Source organism: Mustelus asterias, chromosome 2 (genome assembly GCF_964213995.1).
Source record: "Mustelus asterias chromosome 2, sMusAst1.hap1.1, whole genome shotgun sequence".
Taxonomy (NCBI): Eukaryota; Metazoa; Chordata; class Chondrichthyes; order Carcharhiniformes; family Triakidae; genus Mustelus; species Mustelus asterias.
The window spans coordinates 129,362,740-129,390,012 of NC_135802.1; the positions used below are offsets into that span (position 1 = coordinate 129,362,740).

Here is a 27,273-nt window from a genome sequence, read left to right on the forward strand (position 1 = left end):
TCACTCCATCTCTATGGAAGGCATATGCATCACAAACTGTCCTCCCAGTTGTGGCAAGATCACCTCTGGGGTAAGAGAGAGAAAAATAGCTGTGGACAATTTCAGGAAATGAAATTGTGGGGAATTCTTCTCAAACTTCCTACGGCAATCCAACTTTAGGAGACAGCACTTTTCTTTGTTCTTTCATGGGATGTGGACATCACTGACAAGGTCAGCATTTGTTGTCCATCCCCAGTTGTACTTTAACAGAGTGGCTCCCTAGGCCATTTCAGAAGGCAGTTAAGAGTCAACCACATTTGTGTGGATCAAGAGTCACATGTAGATCAGGTCAGGCAAGGATGGCAGCTTTTCTTCCCTAAAGAACATTAGTGAACTAGATAGGCTTTTACAACAATCAACGATATTCTCATGGTCACGATTATCAAAATTCATTTTCAATTCCAGATTTTATTAATCGAATTCCACCAGCTGCCGGAGTGGAACGCATGTCTGAACCTATGTCCCCAAAGCATCAGCTTGGATCTCTGGGTCAATTGTCTATTCTGCACTACCACTATGCAGGTTACAAAAAAATGGGAAATGTGCTACCATCTCCCCGTCACCTGCAAGTATCTATAATGCATCATAAACTAATTACCCACTTTAACTGTTGATGGAATCGAAGTTCAAGGATTGTGGCAAGCCCCAGACTCACCAAACATAATGGAGGTTTGTTTCGTGGGGCAGGGTTTTTTTTTAACTAAAAGCTTCCTGGCACCTAGCCTAAATCTTTACCTGTAGATTCAATATGCTCTTACCTCACCATGTCTACTCCTATCAAATGATAACCTTGCTGAAAGATTTGAGAAGGGGCCATTACAAAATAGTATCCACTCTAGAATTCGCTCTTTCCCTGCATCACCCCACTCCACTCTCAAAAACATTCTCACTTCTTACCTGACAAAGCACCAAAGTGTCGCAGGATGGACCCTGAATTATTAGGAAGGACTGTAAGGTTCCATCCATGCCTGTTGTAAGAAGAATAAACATGTGAAAATCTATTATCTAAGAAACATCCCTTCACTCTGCCTTAAATTAAAAAATAATCCTAGCCAAGAAAAATTGGGCTGTTGAAGCTCTCATAATGGATGAGCTAGAAGAGTCACATGTGACCAAAATAGCAGATTACATTAGAAATGAGCTATTACCTTGAAAAAGGTTCAGATTTCCCAACAGGGAACCCACTCCCATGTGCTTTTGTATCTACTTTCCCAGAATGCACTGCTACATGGGAATCTTTCTGCTCCACAGCCCTCCAGTATTCTTGCTGTTGTTGGAATGAAAAGATAAGGAAAATTAATGTGTTGCTAGCCATCATACAACACCAAAACAGAAAAACCACAGTCCTGCATCTGTAATAGTAAATTCAGCAATGCAATCAAGAAAAAGTGAACAATGCATAAGGAGCGTCTACTTCCAAATTCTGTTTTCCTTCAAAGACGAAGTCAATCTCCCATGAACCTCCTTCCAGCTCAAAATTGCAACGGTAAAGTCTTTGAAGATTCTTTCTCTCCCCCATCATTAAGGTTGGTGCATTGTGCAGCAGGACCCAAAAAATGTGGAAATATACACAACTATGGATTTTGCATTACAGCAATTCATTGAGTATAGGAACACTTAATCTGTACAGTAGCCTACACATCATGTGGAAATTTTTTGAAGTGTATACTTGGGTTTCTCAAGAAAACTGGCAGTATGCAAACAAAATATAGAGTTTCCTTGAGCTTTATACAACTGTTCATCAGAAAATGATATCATCTTGTGGGGACAAGATAAAAACAGAAGGCCAAAAAGGTCCAATTTCTACACCTGTGTTCTAAGCCAAGACACTTATTTTAATATGAATTCATATCAATATTAAAAAATACACAATTGCTATCTGATCCAATAAAAACAGTAACATGCACGCATACTAAAATAGTAATAGTATCTTAGAAAAACTCAAACAATTTTCATCAGAAACAGAAAAACCAAGAATTGTCACTTTTTTAGACATGGTTTTGTGGGTTAAATCATCCTTCATTTGTTGCCAAATGACATCATTCCTGACAGGTCACAAAAGGTCCTGCACATCAGCCTTCTATCATACTGACCCCAATAGCATTCCCAATGCAACAAAGATCTTTCTAGAATTAATTCAGTGTCTTGACCATAACCCTCCTCCTGACAACTCTATCCAACTGGCTACTTCCTTAGTATATAAGGAATATTTCCTGTTATTTGTCCATCACTGTCCCATTTTACTTGTGTAAATGAAAATAACATTTTGGATTATCAGTACTTTTAACCAACTTTTATGATATGATTCCTTTTGAGATATGTCAACTGTAGGTGATCATATTTTCAAAGTTTATAGATTATTGACTTTCTCTGCACCATAATGACACCACAACCAGAATCTTCATAGTTGGATCAGGCACTCCACAGATTCAGCATGACCTCTGGGATTTAAACAAGATACCACTGTATTTATTACCAACTCATGCTGTTGCAACTGACAAGTAAACCAAGAATTAATTTACCTTACAACTATTGGTCTGAAATGAGAACCATTGCTCTAATATGCAAATTATCAAGTAGATTTAACCCAAATCACTGGGAACTTGATAAACTAGCTTTGGCACAGCAGTGGATTATGCTGTCATGCTAACATATATATGAACACACGAATTCAGAGCAGGAGCAAGCCACTCTGCCACAGCAGCCTGCTCCGCCATTCAATAAGATTGTGGCTGATCTCATTTTAACCTCAACTTCACATTCCTGCCTACCCCCAATAATCTTTCACCCCTTGCTTATCAAGAATCTATCTGCATCTGCCTTAAAGATAGGCAAAGACACTGCTTCAACCACCTTTTGAGGAAGAGATTTCCAAAGTCTCAAAACTTACTCATCTGTCAGAAATTTCTTTGAACAGCCATTAAACTTACAGGATAAATGCATCCCTACACTCCCAGATCTATTTTAGTTTTCCTATTAGCAATTTCTCTCCAACCTATGGAGGACACATGCCTCCTACTTTCACATCCAATACGCATTTGTTAAATTGCTGGTGTCACTAGCATATCCAATTATACCTATGGTCAGATTTTTCCTCCTGCCGCCCATAACCACATACTTTCCAGCTCCTGTTTGGGGTCAGCTAATGCAAAATATTCATATACAACACCAACAGAAGAATCTGCATTCCTCCCATTGGTCTACCCTTTCCAGATTTGTTACTGAATTCCTAATAACATATTTAAGCATACAGTGTTAACATGGTGACGTGTTAAAAGTTGTGTGCACAGCTTCAGACTCCTACCTCCACTTCAGCTGCTGTTGGTTCCTTACTAAAGCACATATTCATCATGTTTCTAGCTGTCCGATAAAATGTCGTCAGTGACACAGATCGTCCCTATACATGAAAAAGTAAAAGTCAATTCAGAGATCCACACAAGTATAACAGTCCCCATCCAATATTGTGGTTTCCCAGAGCACAACAAAGCCAGACAGGTAAGCCACTCTGAAACATCACTGATTGGCCTACCAATTGATAACACCTCTGAAATCCACCATCTCGAGCAGGTGCCTGGAAATATAACCATGTCTGAGTCGCACACCTCCCCAGTTTGAGCATTTATCACTATTAACACTGTTTATTGTGGCTGGATCAAAATCCTGGAACTCTTAACATTGTAGAAGCACCTTCACCACATAAGCGACAGTGGTTTAAAAAAGGGTAACCATCACTACATACCTTCTCAATGTGGTGCTGAGGGGGGGCTGCACTCAGAATTGCCATATTTTGGATAAGACATTGAAACAAGGACCTGTCTGCCCTCTCAGATGATCGTAGAAGATTCCATGTCACTTTTTCCAATAAGGACAGCAGAGTTCTTTGTGAGCTGACCAACATTTATCACTCAATCAACTAAACTAAAGCAGATTATCTGGTTACGTATCTGACCACTGTTTGTTGGACCTTGCTGTACACAAATTATCTGCCATATATTTCCTGACTAGGCTACACCAACTACCACTTCAAAGTTACTTTCATTTGTCTCGGGATGTCCTACACATAAAAGGCAGTATACAAATGTGATTTCTTTCCTTTTCTTCATAATCAGCAGTGAACTTCTAAAGTAATACAATGTGTTCAGTACAGTATTTGAAGATAAGACAGCATAAAGAAACATTTTGCCTATATATATATATATCTTGTAATAAAAGTCCCAGAGTGCTTACTGCCAAAGAGCAAAATGGAAGTAAAGAATTTAAGAGTAGATCAATGGCATGGTAGAACATATAGGGCTGAGAGTGGCTTTTGAAGGTAAAAAGAGAGGCAGCAAAGTTAAGGAGCTTTTGAAAAGATTGTCAAAGGGAAGATGTGCTAGTGACTGAAGAACCGCTTATGATGGGGAAAGCAGAAGGGAATGGGCCAATCCACGGACAAAGAAGCAGTGAGATGAGACCCATAGACTTGGGCAAGGCAGTTACAGAGAAGCATACAGAACTAGAAGAAACCATTGCAGTCTGATTGCTTCCAAAATTTCAAAAAACATAACTTAAAAACACTTCTTTTACCAAAATAATTACCAGCACTCTCTTGAATTTGGTCGCATTATGTGCATTCGTGAGACTGTCTGTTCCAAATATTTACTCTCCTATTTGTGAGATGTTAATTCTAAACAATCCGTTCACCTTCCCTCTTCTGAGCTCAATTTTGTACCCCGGTTACACAGTTTTCATTTACGCTAAATAGTATTTTGGAGCTGAATTTAAAACTTGGAAAAAGTGGTATTAAATTGACCATTCTTCTTTCCAGCATAGACATTCCCAGTTCCTTAGTCTTGAGCCGCAGCTCAAGTGTCCAACCCCTGGTATCAATGTATATGTCCTCCTTCCTTCCCAAAGTCCCCACGTTCTCACTCCAATACAGTGGTCACACACCAGGGTGAATGCTTCATTCTTCTGATTTCAGATCTTCACTTCTAAACTTAAAAACAAGGAGAAAGGTCTTCAATTTGCTGGAGCACCTAAAGCTAGGCAAAGATGGAGGTAAATAAGTGTGTGGGAGGGGACTTGGACTGATGAGTTCTGGAATAACTGCAGTTTGCAGACATGGGCGCAGTGGAATCAATGAGTGGAATGGCCAGGAAATTGAGAGTTAAGATGACAATGGGTGTAGTTGAGATTTGCAAAGGTGACGGAGCGATATGGAGTGTAACTAGACAGCAAAAGTCCATGATCTTAGCGATGGATCCAATGAGAGGTGGAAACTTCAGCTTTTTTTGTTAATTTGAACAGCAAGATTGTGCACCTCCAGTCTCAGGCTGAAGAAGCAGCAAGCAGTTGAAGTGAGCTGCTGTCATCTCCACCTTAATGTTGGCACAAGCAGAACAGGCTTAATGATGTGGACTGCATATTCACAATTAATCCAGAATTTGATGTTGCACAAGCAGTCAATGGTACGGCAATGTTGCACATTTGGAGCTTTTATATGGAAATTGACCCTTCTTGATAAAGTCAACAAGCAGTAAGATATTCTTGAACAGGGACAATTGGTTGGAAGTATGGGTGGAAATATTGTTTTTGTCGATGTAGTTATAGCATCAGGACAGGCAGGACTGAAACCACAAAAGCATGGTACCACAGAAGTGGGTCATAGAGAGGAAGCAATGGTAAGTGTTTTCAGAAGTGGCAGAGAGGTCGGAGATAAGGAGGGACAGAGATTGGATTTAAGTAAGGGATTTTCAAGGTTGGTTGAAAGGCTAACTAATGCCACAGAGGAGAAATGAGCAGAGGAGCTACACAAAAAGGAGACTAGAGCAAAGATCAGGTTTCTTTACTAACAATCTCAGTTACCTGGATTGTCATTATTACCCATATTCATTGTATTCTTCTTGCATAGCATAATGCAACCTTTCCAATAATGAAAAGTCAGAATCAAGAATCAATTAACAACCATCCTTGCATTATCCCATATTTATCACATTAATATAGGTGCTACTGGACAGATTCAACAACAATCTAAGAGCTGTTCAGGACAGTGGAGACATTGCCCCTGTACCCAGCTCCCCTCCTGAGTGACCCCCATGCTGTGAGCCCCTCTCACTACCTCTCATTGGATCCAACGATAATACCAGGCCTCGGCTGCGTGTCATACTGGTAGCAGGCATAACCTTCCCTATGGCACTGCCGTTCAATAGAACTGGTCTCTCATTGGCAGGCAGCTCTTGGCAGCTGGTACTTCCATCCCCAGGATTCTTGACTCTGGGAAGGCCCATCATACCAGTTAAGTGCCTGACTCGCACTTAATTCAGCAGGCCTTCCCTAAAAAGGCAACATGAAGCTCTTACCAGCACTCTCAGGCAAATCCCTGATCACCTCCATTAAATAATACCCACTAAATTATTAATTGCTGTTTGCCCATATTACTGAATACATTTTTAAAAACATTAATTTCACATGCTTCTGAAAGAAAAATCGAACTCTTCACAACCTCAGGATATTCCAAAGCACTTCAAAGTTCAAACACTCGTTATATAGCCAAAAATGGCTGACAACTTGTTGTTACATTAATTTCACATGCTTCTGAAAGAAAAATCGAACTCTTCACAACCTCAGGATATTCCAAAGCACTTCAAAGTTCAAACACTCGTTATATAGCCAAAAATGGCTGACAACCTGTTGGACTTTAACCTGGTGTTGTTAAACTTCTTACTGTGTTTACCCCAGTCCAACGCCGGCATCTCCACATCATGACAACTTGTGCACAGCACATCCCCACAAAAAACAAATGTGATAACAACCACTTAATCTGTATTTTAGTGATGTTGGCTGAAGGATTGAACTCCTCTGCTGTTTCAGTGCTATGGAATAATTTTACATCCATTTGACAGCGCAAATGGGACCCTCAATTTAATGTCTCACCCAAAAGACAGCATCTTCAGCAGTGCAGAACTCCATCAGTACTGCACTGAATGATCAGCCTAGATTGTGTGTTTAAGTCTCTGTAGCAGGGAATGAACCCATAGCCTTCTGACTCAGATGAGAGCATGATCACTGAGATGAGGAAGCCACCATTTCTTAAATGTAAGCCTTGTATGCAGACACTCCAATCATTTAACAGCACCCAAATGATTAACATTTTCATTTTAACACTGCAAATAAATACTGAAGTCTACAATAGAGTCAAGGTAGAGGGGAACACCAATTATTATTTGGTGGCCTGACAATAAACCTGACAGCCTTGTGGACTCTGAATTCAACAATTTCAGACCATGAACTCTGTTCCCCATTGTTTCCTGCCACGTGCCAGTTTGATTTTTTCATATATTTGCTTTTGGACAGAGCTATATATTATTCTGGCATTTACAATTGCTACGAACAAATGCTTTTTTGCTTTACTACAACCGTTAGCAGTCCCTTTGCTTTTTGTTCCAGGACATCTTTGTCATTTAATCTCTTACCCTAAACCCTATCCCAGACCTTTCCTTTTGTTCTTCCTCCCACTACTGCCCACCCCACCTTTTCATGGCATAAAATCCATCACATTTCTATCCCCCTTCAGCTCTGAAGTCATTTTCAATTTGAAATCTTAACTTTGTTTCTCTCTTCACAGATGCTGCCAGACCTCCTGGCATTTCTGATTTCTGGCACTTTGTTTTTATTTCAGGTTTCCAGCATCCGCGGTAATATATTTTTATTAAACCTAAACTACATGTTGCATAAAAATAGCATGAAAAGTGATGTAATTTACAGTAGCTGCAGTGTTACTTAACCACAAAGCTGATAATGGTCTTCTGCAGATTTGTGGTTAGCCAATCATGAAAAATTGATTTTTAAAAAATCAGATTACCAAGTAATAATACAAACAAACCGGATGGGATGTTCCTATGTCAATTAAAGCCCGTTTTGTAGATGCAAAATGCTTTGAGACTTCTTAACGACATGGTAACATGTTGCATAGATAAAAAAAAATTTGTTCTTTACTTTGCACGGTGTTGAATAACTTAGATGTAGACATATTTCTACAACCAAACTTTTAAAGATCTCAAGTCAATTGTTAAGCAATCAGCTTTTGGAAAAATGAAATTTCTTTTTAAATTAGCATTCCTATCTCTGTGGTTGATAAATAAGAATACTACAGATCATGCTTTTCTGACTTACATGAGTAGAATTCAAATTTGCCTGGTTATCATCCTACAGAATGTTAATGGAGAAAACTGAAGATTGCAGAGTGCCACTAAACTTTATAAATCTTACTATGAATTAATTTTAATAGCTAGGAAATGAGGGGGGAGGGGAAAATGAGATTTCCCAGCTGAATAAGATGCAAAAACTAGTGTATAGATATCATCTCAGAATGGGGTAATTTATGAACAATTTAAGTATGAACTCAGTTAAACTTCAAAAATGCAGCGAGAATCTTGATGTTATATTTTGTTCTTAACCAGGAAGAATCAAACCCTGTATGCAATGAGGGGTTGGTTCTTTTGTCAATGTTCTCCCCTTCTGGCCCAAAGATGCTAATTGCTTGGAAATAGATACAAAAGTGGCAGGAATGTTATCCAGAAGCTAGTGTAACGGGAGGAGGCGGTGCCAATTGTCTCCATCTGACATCAACACACACAAACTTTCCAACTGCGGCCAGGCAAACAGAAATGGGAATGCCGATTAGTATCACGCACACATGGTAAGGATATGTTATCTGTTTCTCCGAGCTCAAAAACCTAACAATACGATGCCTTTACCAACCAAGCCAACAAGGACAAGAGACAAGGCACATGTGGAAGAACAAGCACACAAGCGAGAGAGAGAAACTAATCTTTGATCTTCAGAGGTGGGCAGGGTATGCTGGCAACTTTGACCAGGAATTTGTACTTTCAAAATGGGATGTTCGGGTGAAGTTAGAGAAGGTTATTGAGGAAGAGAAATTGTACTTGATTCAGTATCAAAAGTAAAATCCGCAATTAACTGTTGACAATTTTTATGATTAATTGTCTTAATCTAAAGTGTGAGATCAAGCAAGGCAGTTTAATTTCTAGTCATCAAAGGTCAAGGAATTGGTCAATAAATTTTGAAAATGAGTCTATAAATTGTAAAACTCTTCCAACAAGCACGCTATGTGACATCAATTTTAAAATAACATCCTTGGAAATGATCATATGGTGTGCACATTGAAAGCAGAAAACCTTCCTGGAATCAGCAACAAACACCATTGTTGAACTAGCAAACAAATCACTGCGTCAAAGGGCCAGTATTATTCCTCATGTTTTCTGAAAAAATTAGCATCAATGGAAGACATGGCTTTCATACAAGTTGATAAGCAGACTGACCAAAGATGCTCATTTTAAAAATGGAAACTTTTCCACTCAGGGGCTCAACTCCCAATAGACAATTACCATTTTTGTGCATATGATCGCCTAACAATAGCAGGATGGAAAAAATATAAGAATTACAACACAAAATCTAAGCACTTCACACTAATCTTCTGCACACCTATATTGCTAGTTTACAGAAGGGAAGGAGAGAGGGGCAGGGCACTAAAGAGGGCAGGCAGGTACATGAATGCAGGAGAGTTTGAGAAGATTGGGAAGAAATGTGCTACTCCAGCGCAATTGCAATTTTCACTTTGCACAGTAGCAGTCATTTAGAAAAGATGGGTACTTCACCCTTCTCTTACATGAGGGTTTCGAACTAGTCTTACCTCCCCCAAAAAAACGGAGTATTCCCAAATTCCATCTGCATGTTCATTGCACACAGTAACAACATATGAAATCATGATGTGTTCATCTCAAGTCTACCAAGATATGTTTGGGCATAGAGTTGTCTCACAATCAAGAACTGTTTCTTGGCAATCACTAACGTAGAAAAATTATACTGCTTGTGAAACGGTAGACATCTGTATTAAATATCACAACTAGCACTAGAGGCATCATCTTGACGTGCTCCGGAACAAAACACAAAGCATTATATCCAGCTACATCACTGACAATGTTCTAGAAGTCAAACAAAAGTTTTTGCAATAACATAAAAACAAAGGCATTTTTTCAAAGCTGGGGAACTTTTGTCATTATTTACTCGGACAGTCATCTTCAGAGGGCACTGCTGAACTTAACCTTTGGGTAATCAGTTATTTAAAACATTCAATTTATGAAACTAAGTGAGGGATGGGATTACATTTCAGCATACCTCCACTCTACAACTGTGAATGGTGTGCAGTCAACTCTTACATAATGTGAATCTATTTGGATGCAGATTTTGTGAACGCACACACCTTATATATACACTTGTACAAGTCACTGAGAACTTCACCATCATCTTCACTGTCCTTCTTTTCCTGAGCAAACAATCGCCGCCTGCCTGTTTTCAATTCAGTGTCTATTTCTTTAAGCTTATTCCGGAAGCCATTTTTATGCACCACACCATTTACCAGCCCATTTTTTGGCTCAAACCTGGGCAAGGACTGAGACTTGTACGTGCTGTCTGAATGTGCTTCCAGGGGCCCTTTCTTCTTCTCCAGGTTCTCTTTTTCCATCAACACCTCTTTCTCCAGCTTTTTGTGCTCTTCCTGGCAGAGGGAGTCATAGGAGAGTAGGAACTGGCAGTAGGCCTCCTGCAGCTTTGCCAGCCTGTCCTGTGCAGTTTTAGGGATTCGCAGCATGTCTGCTAATTTATTCCACTTCTTGAGGTCAGTCACTTGCTGCATGCCACCCATGTCATTGATCAGCTGATAAAACCGGGCCAAGTCCAGCTCACATCCTCCTACAACAGAAAAACCACATCAATTATGTCAACCTTCAAATCAACACCACTGCAACTATATTTGGAACCAAATTTGTAAAGCCGGTCTGTGAAAGGTTATTTGTCTCTATCAATTAAATATTGCACATTATTCACCATCAAATCAATACTACTCTGGTAATTTTGCCTTTAATCATGGCAAGGCTAATCAAGATCTCTGTTTTAACAGCAACAATTATGTCTGATCACAATTAAAGATTGATTTTAAAGTATGTCACTTCGGTTAGGTTTTTCTTGGGAGTATTATACTCCCAGGACTGCCATCGTATGATGAAAAAGTAACAAAACTGCTTGATCAAGATTTGTCGTCTTCATAGGAAATACTAGTTTACATTTGTGAAGTCCATGGCCTGAGATAGACTTTAAAAGGGTGAAAAAAAATTCAAGGAATATTTATTTCCTCCCCTATTTAAAAATATATTCCTCAATTTAAAAAGAAAAAATAAATTATACTAGAGGAAGCCATTTTGTCAGGTCCTCTTGGTCACACAAAGGACTCATGCACTACAGAATGGTCATGACTTCACACTAACCTAGGAATGGATCCAGAACTGCTGGCCAGGGGAAGTTACTAATTGATGCATTCACACTGGAAATTTAGCAACAATATGTTTTTTAATTTCATACTGACACTAAACATATGTAATGCAAATCAGATGTTAAGGTCTTAATTGACTCGAGCAGAATGAGACTTCATGATCTAGCTTCAGGCTATATTTCACAGAATCAAGCATGACCCACTTTGCAGCGACTTGAGTTGTAATTGTATAATACCCAATGCCTGCGAACCAGTTGCATATTTCCTTCCCTTTTAATGTTGGTTTTTTTAAAAAAAACTAAATAGTACATATTGTTGAAATTCAATCTTGGAGGAGAGTTTTGCACCTTTGAAAACCTACTGGGACCATATTTTGCTCTCCATGTCAAACAAATAACCACAAGCCTTTCATCACACATCACTGGAACTTACTGCAAACTGAAGAGTGGGACTAATTAGATTGCTCTTCAAAAGGGCTGTTACACAGACTTGAAAGGATAAATGGCCTCCTTTCATATTGCACGATTCAAGTCAAAATGCAGCAGCACCCTCTACAAAGATCCTAGACCATGTGAAACAGAGCATGTAACTGCATCTCTCTAACCAGCTTGAAGAATTATTTACTGCAGAATCTGAACCCAGAAACATTGTGTTAGAATATTTAATTCAATGTCAAATCCAGTAAAGAAAACAAGAGTGAAAAACTGATGAAATTAATGGAGAGATAAAAGATACGCAAGTATCCTCAGAATAATTAAAATCTGGAAGAATGGCACTCCACATTTGAAAAGGTTTATTTTCAGTGCCAGAGAAGTTATTTGGCAGTAATTAATAGTTATCATATCATCGAAAATCGGAAATAGATGAGCCCCAACCTTTTCTGGCGAGTTCAGTGTGCATCGATCATGAGAATACATTTCATAGGCCAAATCTTGTTGCAGAGAAAATGGCAAGGTTAATGATGCTCATTTTAAAGTATCACAACCAAAATAAATGGGCAGCAACTTTGGTAACTGCACATACCCAGTTAAATTGGAAAGCAGGTTGCTGTCTTGAGTTACCCTCCCCCAAAAGCTGTTGTATCAAACATTATTTTTTCACCAATGGAACCAGTATAAATATTCAAGTTGCACAACATCACTTCATATTCTCTCTCTTGGAAGGAGAAATGAAAATCGGTTCCCTGTTTCAACTTAAAGATTCTCAACAATTTAACTTGTTCCTGTTCATTGGACAAATGAAACAATCAGCAGCAATGCTAATAAATAAACCTTACCTTGAGGTAACCTCTGTCATCAGGACATTAAGAGAACGTAATCATGAATCTTGTATACGGTAGTGATCACCACTAGACCTTTTAGGAAAGTATTATTTCATGCACCATATTTTTTAAGGTGGGTAGATCAGTGAGACACACTGTTTCAAAATACACTAATTTAGTTTTAGAATTATGCAGTACCCTTCAAAGATTTTTTTTTTTTAAAAAGAAGAAAAAGCATTTGATTAGCCATCTAACAGTGTGAGCGACTGCTTCCTGCTTTCATTGGACAGGAACAGCCAGCCAATTAGGAGGGCCTGATTCACTTGATGGCAAGAATTCACCAAAATAAATGCTTCTTTTGAACAGGAACAGGCCCTTCAGCCCTCCAAGCTTGCAACAACCATGTTGCCCGTCTGAACTAAAACCCCCAACCCTTCCAGGAACCATATCCCGCTATTCCCATCCTATTCACGTATTTGTCAAGAAGCCCCTTAAAAGTCACTATCGTTTCTGCTTCCACTACCTCACCCGGCAGCGAGTTCTGTGTAAAAAAAACTTGCCTCGTACATCGCCTTTAAACCTTGCTCCTTAAACCTATGCCCCCTAGTAATTGACTCTTCCGCCTTGGGAAAAAGCTTCTGACTATCCACTCTGTCCATGCCCCTCATAATCTTGTAGACTACTATTAGGTCCCCCTCAACCTCCTTCGTTCCAGTGAGAACAAACCAAGTTTCTCCAACATTTTCTCATAGCTAATGCCCTCCATACCAGGCAACATCCTGGCAAATCTTTTCTGTACCATCTCCAAAGCTTCCACATACTTCTGGTAGTGTGGCAGCCAGAATTGAACACTATATTCCACGTGCAGTCTAAGCTGCAACATGACTTGCCAATTTTTAAACTCAATGCCCCAGCCTATAAAGGCATGCCATATGCCTTCTTGACTACCTTCTCCGCCTGCATTGCCACTTTCAGTGACTTGTGTACCGGTACACCCAGATCACTCTGCCCATCAACACTCAAGGGTTCTGCCATTTACTGTATATTTCCTATCCATATTAGATGTTCCAAAATGCATTACCTCACATTTGTCCAGATTAAACTCCATCTGGCATCTCTCTGCCCAAGTCTCCAACCGATCCATATCCTGCTGTATCCTCTGATGATCCTCACTGCTATCCACAATTCCACCAACCTTTGTGTCATCCCCAAACTTACTAATCAATCCAGTTACATTTTCCTCCAAATCATTTATATATATTACAAACAGCAAAGGTCCCAGCACTGATCCCTGAGGAATGCCACTAGTCACAGCCCTCCATTCAGAAACGCACTCTTCCACTGCTACCCTCTGTCTTCTTTGACCAAGTAAGAAGTTTAACAACACCAGGTTAAAGTCCAACAGGTTTATTTGGTAGCAAAAGCCACACAAGCTTTCGGAGCTGCAAGCCCCTTCTTCAGGTGAGTGGGAATTCTGTTCACAAACCGAGCATATAAAGACACAACCTCAATTTACATGAATAATGGTTGGAATGCGAATACTTACAACTAATCAAGTCTTCAAGAAACAAAACAATGTGAGTGGAGAGAGCATCAAGACAGGCTAAAAAGATGTGTATTGTCTCCAGACAAGACAGCCAGTGAAACTCTGTGGGGGTTACAAATAGTGTGCCATGAACCCAATATCCCGGTTGAGGCCGTCCTCGTGTGTGCGGAACTTGGCTATCAGTTTCTGCTCAGCGACTCTGCGCCGTCGTGTGTCGCGAAGGCTGTCTTGGACTTTGACCAAGCCAGTTCTGTAGCCATCTTACCAGCTTACTTCTGGTCCTGTGCGACTTCCCTTTCTGTACCAGTCTGCCATAAGTGACTTTGCCAAAGGCCTTACTGAAGTCCATGTAGACAACATCCACTGCCCTATCCTCAATCATCTTTGTCACTTTCTCGAAAAACTTGATCAAGTTAGCAAGACATGACCTCCCCTTCACAAAACCATGTTGCCTTTCGCTAATAGGTCCACTTATTTCCAAGTAAATCCTGTCTCGAAGAATCCTCTCCAATAATTTCCCTACCACTGATGTAAGGCTCACTGGCCTGTAATTACGTGGATTATCTTCGCTGCCCTTCTTAAACAAAGGACCAACATTGGCTATTCTCCAATCTTCTGAGGCCTCCTCTGTAGCCAGTGAGGATACAAAGATTTCTCTCAAGGCCCCAGCAATTTCCTCTCTTGCCTCTCAGTATTCTGGGGTATATCCTATCAGACCCTGGGGACGTGTCTATCTTAATGTTTTTCAAGACCCCCCAAACCTCCTTCTTTTTGATCTCAACATGACCCAAACTATCTACACACTCTTCCAAAGACCTTCCCCAGCCTTGGGATGTTCCTTAATCTGCTGGCCAATGACTTTTCGTGACCCCTTTTGGCCCTTCTGACTCCTTGCTTAAGTTTTGATAAAGTACTCAAGGCACTGGAATGAGTTAATTCCTCAGTTGAATTTTGCTGCAGTCCATTTCATGAACCTGCTGACTTTCTTGTATCTGATTTATGCACAATCTATTTATCAGATCAAACCAAAGAAATGAAGTACATTGGGAATTCCAGGTTGAAGCCTGTCCCCATCCCTCCCAAAGCAGCTTATTCAAATGTTGCTTCCACAGGCTTTCAGTGAATTGATCATCAGCTACTTACTTGGGGAATCTTCAATTGAACTGAAGTGGATTCAGTCAGTTTTTCAGTGTACACACATAGCTCACTGCCTTGATCCAACAAAATCATGCTCCACCAAAATCATTTTGATTCATTTGCATTGACAACTTTTACACCATCTCCAGTTTTTAATTCTATTTGACAGTTACAGTGGTATAAAGATCATGGAACACGACAGGAACCGAAGTGAATTGAAAAAATCTGATATGTAGGTAGGCAACAGAAAATCTGACTGTAAACCTGCCAGAATGTTGTCCAAACCCAAATGATTACCAATGTTCTTCAATGAGAAATCCGGCCCAGACTGGAGTCTCAGTCACATTAAGTGACTATCTCCGAATGTAGCGCACTGAGTCATTCTTAAATAAAATCAAAAGAGGCAAACACCTGCTCAGGCCAACTGCAATTAATGCAGCCTTGCCAGTGTAACCCACATCCTGAAAATATGATATTTAACGGCTCGGGCAAATTCTAGATCAGTTATTCAGCCATGCTGAACAGGCGCCAGAGTGTGGCGACTATAGGATTTTCACAGTAACTTCATTGCAGTATAAGCCTACTTGTGACACGAATAAACTTTAAAGAATTGTAAATATAGGGTGCGAGTTCAGGTTAAGTTTTTGCAGGAAACCCATAAGTTCAGTTCCCATCATTCAGGAGTTACAAATATTTAGGAAAAAGCATTAGTTGTATTTACACAGGTGCTCAGATTTGGGCTGAATGCTGACAGCAAAAAAAGGTTAAAAAAATAGGGGAGCAGTGCAGGAATCTTTACATTTGCTGGGGTAGCATTAGTCTCAGAAGACTTACTAAAAGAGGACCCTTGGCAGGAGAGTGTTAGGAATTAGCAGTTGTGTCAATCAACTGGAAAGGTTTAAGAGTTTAACCGTAGGAAACCCAGCAATGACTTAAGGTAATTGCCATATAGGTTTGAGTTTGGTTACAAGAAACACAGAGGCTACTATAGGTTTGGGATTTGCCACAAGTCCCAAGGTATCAACGTTAGATCAGGATTAGAATTCAGTCTTAGAACTAGACGTAGTCGCTTTAACAAGTAAAAGCAGCCTTAAGACTCAGCAGCAATTACAAACTGGAAAATAGACTTCGGGGGCGGGTGGGGAGGGGGAGCGAGAGCGAGCGCGGGGGAGCGGGAGCGAGCGCGGGGGAGGGGGAGCGAGAGCGGGGGAGGGGGAGCGAGAGCGAGAGCGAGGGAGGGGGAGCGAGCGCGAGAGCGAGGGAGGGGGAGCGAGCGCGAGAGCGAGCGCGGGGGAGGGGGAGCGAGAGCGAGCGCGGGGGAGGGGGAGCGAGAGCGAGCGCGGGGGAGGGGGAGCGAGAGCGAGCGCGGGGGAGGGGGAGCGAGAGCGAGCGCGGGGGAGCGAGAGCGAGAGCGAGCGCGGGGGAGCGAGCGCGAGAGCGAGCGCGGGGGAGGGGGAGCGAGAGCGAGCGCGGGGGAGGGGGAGCGAGAGCGAGCGCGGGGGAGGGGGAGGGGGAGCGAGAGCGAGCGCGGGGGAGGGGGAGGGGGAGCGAGAGCGAGCGCGGGGGAGGGGGAGGGGGAGCGAGAGCGAGCGCGGGGGAGGGGGAGCGAGAGCGAGCGCGGGGGAGGGGGAGCGAGAGCGAGCGCGGGGGAGGGGGAGCGAGAGCGAGCGCGGGGGAGGGGGAGCGAGAGCGAGCGCGGGGGAGGGGGAGCGAGAGCGAGCGCGGGGGAGGGGGAGCGAGAGCGAGCGCGGGGGAGGGGGAGCGAGAGCGAGCGCGGGGGAGGGGGAGCGAGAGCGAGCGCGGGGGAGGGGGAGCGAGAGCGAGCGCGGGGGAGGGGGAGCGAGAGCGAGCGCGGGGGAGGGGGAGCGAGAGCGAGCGCGGGGGAGGGGGAGCGAGAGCGAGCGCGGGGGAGGGGGAGCGAGAGCGAGCGCGGGGGAGGGGGAGCGAGAGCGAGCGCGGGGGAGGGGGAGCGAGAGCGAGCGCGGGGGAGGGGGAGCGAGAGCGAGCGCGGGGGAGGGGGAGCGAGAGCGAGCGCGGGGGAGGGGGAGCGAGAGCGAGCGCGGGGGAGGGGGAGCGAGAGCGAGCGCGGGGGAGGGGGAGCGAGAGCGAGCGCGGGGGAGGGGGAGCGAGAGCGAGCGCGGGGGAGGGGGAGCGAGAGCGAGCGCGGGGGAGGGGGAGCGAGAGCGAGCGCGGGGGAGGGGGAGCGAGAGCGAGCGCGGGGGAGGGGGAGCGAGAGCGAGCGCGGGGGAGGGGGAGCGAGAGCGAGCGCGGGGGAGGGGGAGCGAGAGCGAGCGCGGGGGAGGGGGAGCGAGAGCGAGCGCGGGGGAGGGGGAGCGAGAGCGAGCGCGGGGGAGGGGGAGCGAGAGCGAGCGCGGGGGAGGGGGAGCGAGAGCGAGCGCGGGGGAGGGGGAGCGAGAGCGAGCGCGGGGGAGGGGGAGCGAGAGCGAGCGCGGGGGAGGGGGAGCGAGAGCGAGCGCGGGGGAGGGGGAGCGAGAGCGAGCGCGGGGGAGGGGGAGCGAGAGCGAGCGCGGGGGAGGGGGAGCGAGAGCGAGCGCGGGGGAGGGGGAGCGAGAGCGAGCGCGGGGGAGGGGGAGCGAGAGCGAGCGCGGGGGAGGGGGAGCGAGAGCGAGCGCGGGGGAGGGGGAGCGAGAGCGAGCGCGGGGGAGGGGGAGCGAGAGCGAGCGCGGGGGAGGGGGAGCGAGAGCGAGCGCGGGGGAGGGGGAGCGAGAGCGAGCGCGGGGGAGGGGGGAGCGAGAGCGAGCGCGGGGGAGGGGGAGCGAGAGCGAGAGCGAGGGAGGGGGAGCGAGAGCGAGCGCGGGGGAGGGGGAGCGAGAGCGAGCGCGGGGGAGCGAGAGCGAGCGCGGGGGAGCGAGAGCGAGCGCGGGGGAGCGAGAGCGAGCGCGGGGGAGCGAGAGCGAGCGCGGGGGAGCGAGAGCGAGCGCGGGGGAGCGAGAGCGAGCGCGGGGGAGCGAGAGCGAGCGCGGGGGAGCGAGAGCGAGCGCGGGGGAGCGAGAGCGAGCGCGGGGGAGCGAGAGCGAGCGCGGGGAGCGAGAGCGAGCGCGGGGGAGCGAGAGCGAGCGCGGGGGAGCGAGAGCGAGCGCGGGGGAGCGAGAGCGAGCGCGGGGGAGCGAGAGCGAGCGCGGGGGAGGGGGAGCGAGAGCGATGGCGGGGGAGGGGGAGCGAGCGCGGGGGAGGGGGAGCGAGAGCAAGCGCGGGGGAGGGGGAGCGAGAGCGAGCGCGGGGGAGGGGGAGCGAGAGCGAGCGCGGGGGAGGGGGAGCGAGCGCGGGGGAGGGGGAGCGAGAGCGAGCGCGGGGGAGGGGGAGCGAGCGCGGGGGAGGGGGAGCGAGAGCGAGCGCGGGGGAGGGGGAGCGAGAGCGAGCGCGGGGGAGGGGGAGCGAGAGCGAGCGCGGGGGAGGGGGAGCGAGAGCGAGCGCGGGGGAGGGGGAGCGAGAGCGAGCGCGGGGGAGGGGGAGCGAGAGCGAGCGCGGGGGAGGGGGAGCGAGAGCGAGCGCGGGGGAGGGGGAGCGAGAGCGAGCGCGGGGGAGGGGGAGCGAGAGCGAGCGCGGGGGAGGGGGAGCGAGAGCGAGCGCGGGGGAGGGGGAGCGAGAGCGAGCGCGGGGGAGGGGGAGCGAGAGCGAGCGCGGGGGAGGGGGAGCGAGAGCGAGCGCGGGGGAGGGGGAGCGAGAGCGAGCGCGGGGGAGGGGGAGCGAGAGCGAGCGCGGGGGAGGGGGAGCGAGAGCGAGCGCGGGGGAGGGGGAGCGAGAGCGAGCGCGGGGGAGGGGGAGCGAGAGCGAGCGCGGGGGAGGGGGAGCGAGAGCGAGCGCGGGGGAGGGGGAGCGAGAGCGAGCGCGGGGGAGGGGGAGCGAGAGCGAGCGCGGGGGAGCGAGAGCGAGCGCGGGGGAGGGAGAGCGAGCGCGGGGGAGCGAGAGCGAGCGCGGGGGAGCGAGAGCGAGCGCGGGGGAGCGAGAGCGAGCGCGGGGGAGCGAGAGCGAGCGCGGGGGAGCGAGAGCGAGCGCGGGGGAGCGAGAGCGAGCGCGGGGGAGCGAGAGCGAGCGCGGGGGAGGGGGAGCGAGAGCGAGCGCGGGGGAGGGGGAGCGAGAGCGAGCGCGGGGGAGGGGGAGCGAGAGCGAGCGCGGGGGAGGGGGAGCGAGAGCGAGCGCGGGGGAGGGGGAGCGAGAGCGAGCGCGGGGGAGGGGGAGCGAGAGCGAGCGCGGGGGAGGGGGAGCGAGAGCGAGCGCGGGGGAGGGGGAGCGAGAGCGAGCGCGGGGGAGGGGGAGCGAGAGCGAGCGCGGGGGAGGGGGAGCGAGAGCGAGCGCGGGGGAGGGGGAGCGAGAGCGAGCGCGGGGGAGGGGGAGCGAGAGCGAGCGCGGGGGAGGGGGAGCGAGAGCGAGCGCGGGGGAGGGGGAGCGAGAGCGAGCGCGGGGGAGGGGGAGCGAGAGCGAGCGCGGTGGAGGGGGAGCGAGAGCGAGCGCGGGGGAGGGGGAGCGAGAGCGAGCGCGGGGGAGGGGGAGCGAGAGCGAGCGCGGGGGAGGGGGAGCGAGAGCGAGCGCGGGGGAGGGGGAGCGAGAGCGAGCGCGGGGGAGGGGGAGCGAGAGCGAGCGCGAGGGAGGGGGAGAGAGAGAGCGCGAGGGAGGGGGAGAGAGAGAGCGCGAGGGAGGGGGAGAGAGAGAGCGCGAGGGAGGGGGAGAGAGAGAGCGCGAGGGAGGGGGAGAGAGAGAGCGCGAGGGAGGGGGAGAGAGAGAGCGCGAGGGAGGGGGAGAGAGAGAGCGCGAGGGAGGGGGAGAGAGAGAGCGCGAGGGAGGGGGAGAGAGAGAGCGCGAGGGAGGGGGAGAGAGAGAGCGCGAGGGAGGGGGAGAGAGAGAGCGCGAGGGAGGGGGAGAGAGAGAGCGCGAGGGAGGGGGAGAGAGAGAGCGCGAGGGAGGGGGAGAGAGAGAGCGCGAGGGAGGGGGAGAGAGAGAGCGCGAGGGAGGGGGAGAGAGAGAGCGCGAGGGAGGGGGAGAGAGAGAGCGCGAGGGAGGGGGAGAGAGAGAGAGAGCGCGAGGGAGGGGGAGAGAGAGAGAGAGCGCGAGGGAGGGGGAGAGAGAGAGAGAGCGCGCGAGGGAGGGGGAGAGAGAGAGAGAGCGCGCGAGGGAGGGGGAGAGAGAGAGCGCGCGAGGGAGGCGGAGAGAGAGGGAGAGCGCGAGGGAGGGGGAGAGAGAGAGAGAGAGAGGGAGCGGGAGAGGGGGAGAGAGGGTGCCAGGGAGGGAGGGGGAGAGAGAGAGAGGGAGCAAGGGAGGGTGGGGGAGAGAGCGAGCGAGGGGGGGAGGGGGAGAGAGAGAGAGAGAGCGAGGGAGGGAGGGGGAGAGAGAGAGAGCGAGGTTTGGATGGAGAGAGAGAGAGAGAGAGAGAGCGCGAGGTTTGGAGGGAGAGAGAGAGAGAGAGAGAGCGCGAGGGAGGGAGGGAGAGAGAGAGCGCGAGGGAGGGAGGGAGGGAGAGAGAGAACGCGAGGGAGGGGGAGAGAGAGAGAGAGCGGGAGAGGGGGAAGAGAGGGTGCCAGGGAGGGAGGGGGAGAGAGAGAGAGGGAGCAAGGGAGGGAGGGGGAGAGAGCGAGCGAGGGGGGGAGGGGTAGAGAGAGAGAGAGCGAGGGAGGGAGGGGGAGAGAGAGAGAGCGAGGTTTGGATGGAGAGAGAGAGAGCGCGAGGTTTGGAGGGAGAGAGAGAGAGAGAGAGAGCGCGAGGGAGGGAGGGAGAGAGAGAGCGAGGGAGGGAGAGAGAGAGCGAGGGGGAGAGAGAGAGAGCGAGGGAGAGAGAGAGAGAGGGAGCGAGAGGAAGAGAGAGAGAGCGAGCGAGGGAACGAGAGCGAGAGCGCGAGGGAGAGTGAGGGAGAGCGAGGGAGGGAGAGCGAGGGAGAGAGAGAGAGAGAGAGCGAGAGAGAGCGCGATGGAGAGAGGGAGCGGGAGGTGGAGCATTCAGCAAGTAGGGGTGAAACAACCAAGAGACAGAAGGTATAGTTGAAGTCTTATTGCTGCAAAGAGGTTTTTCTATGTATATTAGAATTAAGTTGACAACGGTAAGATCAAGACTTCGAGAGACAAGGGACCAGGTATTAGGAATCAAGAAAAGACTCCAGAAGTCCTGAAATCTACAAAACAAACGTGCATCATGGAGTACTCATCTTTGTTATAAACATTGTTAATTTGCTTTCTAAATTAACGATTTTCCTCTTTGTTAATGAGATTTTATCCTGACGGTAATCTTTGTAATCTATGTTTTAGTGTCAAATCCCAACACATGCATCAGCAAATAAAACAATTCAGCACAATTATTAGTTAACTAACTCAAATGTTGCTGTGAAGTTCAACACTCTGTTGAGTAAGAGTAGAGAAGCTCTATTCTGCTTCAGGACTGACAAGTGGAACTCTATGACTAAGAGGGTTATCTCACCTCAACTAAGCTCATCACCATAATGCTCATTTTTGTTGGCAAACCTGCCGAATAGGGTTGCCAATCTTCCAGGATTAACCTGACATTGCCAGGGATTAATCTCCTGGACACTGCTGCAAATAAACCAGGAGAAAAATAATTGGGACTTTTCCCCCCCACTTCAATTTATCAGTTATGGAAATGTTAGAGATGGGAGGTCATGTGATGAAACCTCCAGAAATACATAACACAGTTGGCAAATTTACTGCTGAGTTTAATACAGCATCATTAACCTGACTTGTTGCACTTTTCCATCTTAACTTTTGAATGTTTGTTGAATAAAAGTTCAATTACTCAGTGTTCCCCAGCTACGAGCTTTGAAGAATGAGAGTTTAGGAGAATGAAAGGTGATTTCATTGAAACAATTACTACTCTAATAGGGTTTGACAGGGTAGATGCTGAGTGGCTGTTTCTCCTACCTGAAGGATCTAGAGAGAGCTCGGAATTACAGTCTCAGTAAAAGAGGCTGGCTATTTAAGACTGTGGAAAACAAAATTCGCTCAAAAGGTTGTGAACCTTTGAAATTTTCCACCCAAGAGAGCCAGGGGTGCGCAGTTGTGGAGCACACTCAAGCTTGAGATTATAGATGTTTAGGTATTAAGAATTGGATGAGGGTAGCAAGTGCAGTTGTGAAACTTCAACCATGGTCTTACTGAAGGCAGAGTAGAGTTGAGGAACCATGTGGTCTACTCTTGCTTCTATATCTTATGCTCTTAGGCGCTATTAGCAGGAAATGTGATCCAGGCCCAGTGATGTCTGCATCTAGTGCTTGCTACATTTTGAGCCCACAACAAAGTTGACATAATTCTCCAGCAAATGGCTTGAGCAGCCATGGAACAGTATGATAAGGATTAATTCAATCGCTGTCAGCAGCAGCTGGCCCTCGATTCGAGAATGACATTTACTCACGGTCATCAGTTTCTGCTTTGTGTCTTCATGGGACTCAATAGGCTGATTTTCAACCTGCATATCTTTGGGCATACAGGACAGGATGTCCCACAAGGTAGTAGGATAAGGAGTGCAGGATTGCTTCTTTTTCTTTCCTTCTCTGCCACCGCTCTATTTATTCATTAAGACATTGTGACTCAAAAGTGTGATGCCGCTTGATGGACAAGTTGTCATCAATCTGAACGATTGATAGAAAGGACCTCCCAGTTAGTCATGTTAGTGCTACGTGGATTGTCAACATGGACTTATAAATGGGAAATCATGTTTGACGAGCTTGGGGATTTTTGAGGATGTTACCAATAAAATTGACAAAGGAGTGGCATATTTGGATTTTCAGAAGGCTTTTGATAAAGTCCCCCACAGGAGACTGATTAGCAAAATAGAAACACATGCGATAGGAGGCAATATACTGACATGGAACAGGGTTGGCTAATGGAATCAAGTTAGTCATATGTTGGCAGGCTGTGGTTAGTGGGGTACCGCAAGGATTGGTATTTTGGGCCCCAGCTGTTCACAATATAGATCAATGATTTGGAGGCAGGAACTAAATGTAATATTTCCAAGTTCATGGATGAAACAAAGCTAGGCGAGAATGTGTTGCAAAGGAGATGTAAAAAGTGACAACAGGAGGATTTGGACAGACTTAGTGAGTGGGCAAGGATATGGCAGATGAAATATAATGTAGAAATATGAGGGGTAATCCACTTTAGTAGAAGGAACTGATGTGCAGAGTATTTCGTAAATGACAAGAAATTAGAATATGTAGATGTACAAAGGGACCTGGGTGTCCTTGCTTATAAGTCACTTATGGCTAACATACAGATGCAGCAAGTTATTAGAAAGGCTAATGGAATGCTCGCCTTTATTGCAAGAGGATTTAAGAACAGGAGTAGTGAGGTCTTGCTTCAATGATATCACAACTTGGTAAGACCGCATCTGGAGCATGCAGCTTTTACCTCAAAGGATATTATTGTCAGAGGGAGTGCAACAAAGGTTCACCAAACTTGTTCTGGGGAGGTCAGGACTGTCTTATGACGACTGATTGGGCAAACTGGGCTTATATTCTCTAGAGTTTCAAAGAATGAGATGTGATCTCACTGAAGCATACAAAATACTTAAAAATAATAGACAGGGTAGATGCAGTAAGATGCTTCCCCTGGCTGGTATGTCTAGAACTAGGGAGCACCATTTCAAAGTAGGAGGTTGCCACTTAGGACGAAGATGAGGACAAGTTTCTTTACAGAGAGGGCTGTGAATCTTTGGAATTCTGCATCCCAGAGGGCTGGGAAAGCTCATTCATTGGGCGTGTTTAAGGTACAGATTGATAGATTTCTGATCAACAATAACGTAAAGGGTTTTGGGAATAATGTGTGTAAAAGGCAAATGTTACTTGCCACTTATCAGCCAAAGCTGGAATATTGTCCAGATCTTGCTGCACATGAACACGGACCACTTCAGTATCTGCAGAGTCACAAAAAGATGCTGAACAACAAACATCAGCACGACATCCCTACTTCTGATCTTATGATGCAGGGAAGGTGATTGATGAAGCAGCTGAAGACAGGTGGGCAAGGACACAACCCTGAGGAACTCCTGCAGCAATGTCCTAAGACTGAGATGATTGACCTCCAACAACCACAACTATCTTGCTTTGTGGGGTTTTTCCTGATTCCCACTGAGTCCAGTTTTGAAAAGTGAAAGGTAGAATTAGAAGATATGCTGGGCTCAGCTTGCAAGTCGCCTTGCTCCGGCACCATCTCTCATTTCCTTCTCTATGAACAGTATGCTGTGTCTGTATAGCATGCAAGAAACAATACTTTTCACTGTATACTAATTCATGTGACAATAATAAATCAAATCATGAAGACTTCAGTTTTAGAACTTATAGAGGCAGTGAAGGATTCAAGAGAAGTGAAGTAGAACCGGGTGTCATCAGCATTCATAAGGAAACAAGTGTTTTTAGATATTGTAGCCAGAAGTCAGAATTGCTTAATTATAGGGGAGGGGCCAGGATCAACATCATTTGTATCTACAAGATATTAACTAGCTAGATGAAGCTCAGATGGTTTGCTGCCTGTTCACTTGTGGATTCCCTCATTGGGGCCACGAAGTTTTGATTATCCTAAAGGCCTTGGACTTTTCAAAACCAAAATGAACAATCGAAGTTAAAACACAAGATGCTGGATTTACAATTGTATCATTTGAGCCCTAGATTTGCTGAATTTATCCAACATTTTCAGTTTTATTTCAGATTTTCAGCATCTGTGGTATTTTATTTTTACCAAATTAACAGTTGATATGGATACGGTGGAGAATCACAAGAATGGACCTACACCTTTGATTCCCCACACACAATGTATGCAGAAATCCTGAATAGTGAAAAAGGTACTTGGCTGGGAGGAGAGATGAGTATAAATGCCACGTATTCTCACAGTCCATTTAGAGTCATAGAGGTTTACAGCATGGAAACAGGCCCTTCGGCCCAACTTGTCCATGCCACCCTTTTTTTTTTAAAACCCCTAAACTAATTCCAATTGCCCACATTTGGCCCATATCCCTCTATACCCATCGTACCCATGTAACTATCTAAATGCTTTTTAAAAGATAAAATTGTACCCGCCTCTACTACTATCTCTGGCAGCTTGTTCCAGACACTCACCACCCTCTGTGAAAAAATTGCCCCTCTGGACACTTTTGTATCTCTCCCCTCTCACCTTAAACCTATGCCCTCTAGTTTTAGACTCCCCTACCTTTGGGAAAAGATATTGACTATCTACCTTGTCTATGCCCCTCATTATTTTATAGACCTCTATAAGGTCACCCCTCAGCCTCCTACGCTCCAGAGAAAAAAGTCCCAATCTATTTAGCCTCTCGTTATAACTCAATCCATCAAGTCCCGGTAGCATCCTAGTAAATCTTTTCTGCACTCTTTCTAGTTTAATAATATCCTTTCTATAATAGGATGACCAGAACTGTACACAGTAGTCCAAGTGTGGCCTTACCAATGTCTTGTACAACTTTAACAAGACGTCCCAATTCCTGTATTCAATGTTCTGACCGATGAAACCAAACTTGCCGAATGCCTTCTTCACCACTCTATCCACCTGTGACTCCCCTTTCAAGGAGCTATGAACATGTACCCTTAGATCTCTTTGTTCTGTAACTCTCCCCAACGCCCTACCATTAACTGAGTAAGTCCTGCCCTGGTTCAATCTACCAAAATGCATCACCTCGAATTTGTCTAAATTAAACTCCATCTGTCATTCGTCAGCCCATTGGCCCAATTGATCAAGATCCCGTTGCAATTGGAGATAACTTTCTTCACTGTCCACCATGCCACCAATTTTAGTGTCACCTGCAAACTTACTAACCATGCCCCTATATTCTCATCCAAATCATTAATATAAATGACAAATAACAGTGGGCCCAGCACTGATCCCTGAGGCACACCGCTGGTCACAGGCCCCCAGTTTGAAAAACAATTCTCTACAACCACTCTCCTGTCAAGAAGCCAATTTTGTATCCATTTAGATACCTCACCCTGGATCCTGAGAGATTTGACTTTATGCAACAACCTACCATGCGGTACCTTGTCAAAGGCCTTGCTAAAGTCCATGTAGACAACATCAACTGCACTGCCCTCATCTACCACCTTGGTTACCGTACCTTCAAAAAACTCAATCAAATTTGAGAGATGATTTTCCACTCAACGCCGTGCAGACTGTCCCTAATCAGTCCTTGCATCTCTAAATGCCTGTAGATCCTGTCTCTCAAAATACCTTCCAACAATTTACCCACCACAGATGTGAGGCTCACTGGCCTGTAGTTCCCAGGCTTTTCCCTGCAGCCCTTCTTAAACAAAGGCACAACATTTGCCACTCTCCAATCTTCAGGCACCTCACCCGTGACTATCGATGATTCAAATATCTCGGCTAGCCTCCCACAACGTCCTGGGATATACCTCATCAGGTCCCGCAGATTTATCTACCTTGATGCGCTTTAAGATTTCCAGCACCACCTCCTCTGTAATATGTACACTCCTCAAGACATCACTATTTATTTCCCCAAGTTCCCTAACATCCATGCTTTTCTCAACAGTAAATACTGATGAGAAATATTCATTTAGGATCTCACCCATCTCTTATGGATCCGCACATAGATGACCTTGTTGATCCTTAAGAGGCCCTACTCTCTCCCTTGTTACTCTTTTGCCCTTTATGTATTTGTAGAAGCTCTTTGGATTCTCCTTTGCTTTATCTGCCAAAATAATTTCAAAACAGGATAGGGATGGGTTTAGATCTGAAGCCTATCATCTTTGACTGTGAAGGCAGTGATAAGATGGAGAAAGAGATAAACATTTACAACTCAACTAGGGAAGAAGCAATGTCACACCTAGTTCAAAAAAATTAAGAGAGCAAAAAGCTAATGTAAGAGTAAGGAAACAGCTAGAAAACAGCAGACATAGACAATTAAAATTTGAATAGAACACAATTTTGAGGGAGAAAACATTTCAATTAACTGAAAACAGCAGTATCAAGAAGAACTAGCCCA

General features: G+C 46.6%; 1 protein-coding gene across 3 annotated transcripts in view; it reads right to left on the reverse strand.

The window, feature by feature from the left end:
• The window catches only part of LOC144511281 (protein Jumonji-like), a 444,126-nt gene that overhangs the window by 49,312 nt on the left and 367,541 nt on the right, over positions 1–27,273 (reverse strand). For all 3 annotated transcript variants that reach the window (XM_078241463.1, XM_078241473.1, XM_078241483.1), the window contains 4 exons: positions 10,304–10,791; positions 3,344–3,436; positions 1,188–1,306; positions 937–1,007 (listed from right to left, as the gene is read on the reverse strand). In XM_078241463.1, coding sequence (XP_078097589.1) covers positions 937–1,007; positions 1,188–1,306; positions 3,344–3,436; positions 10,304–10,791 — 771 coding nt within the window. The remainder of the gene's footprint in view (positions 1–936; positions 1,008–1,187; positions 1,307–3,343; positions 3,437–10,303; positions 10,792–27,273) is intronic.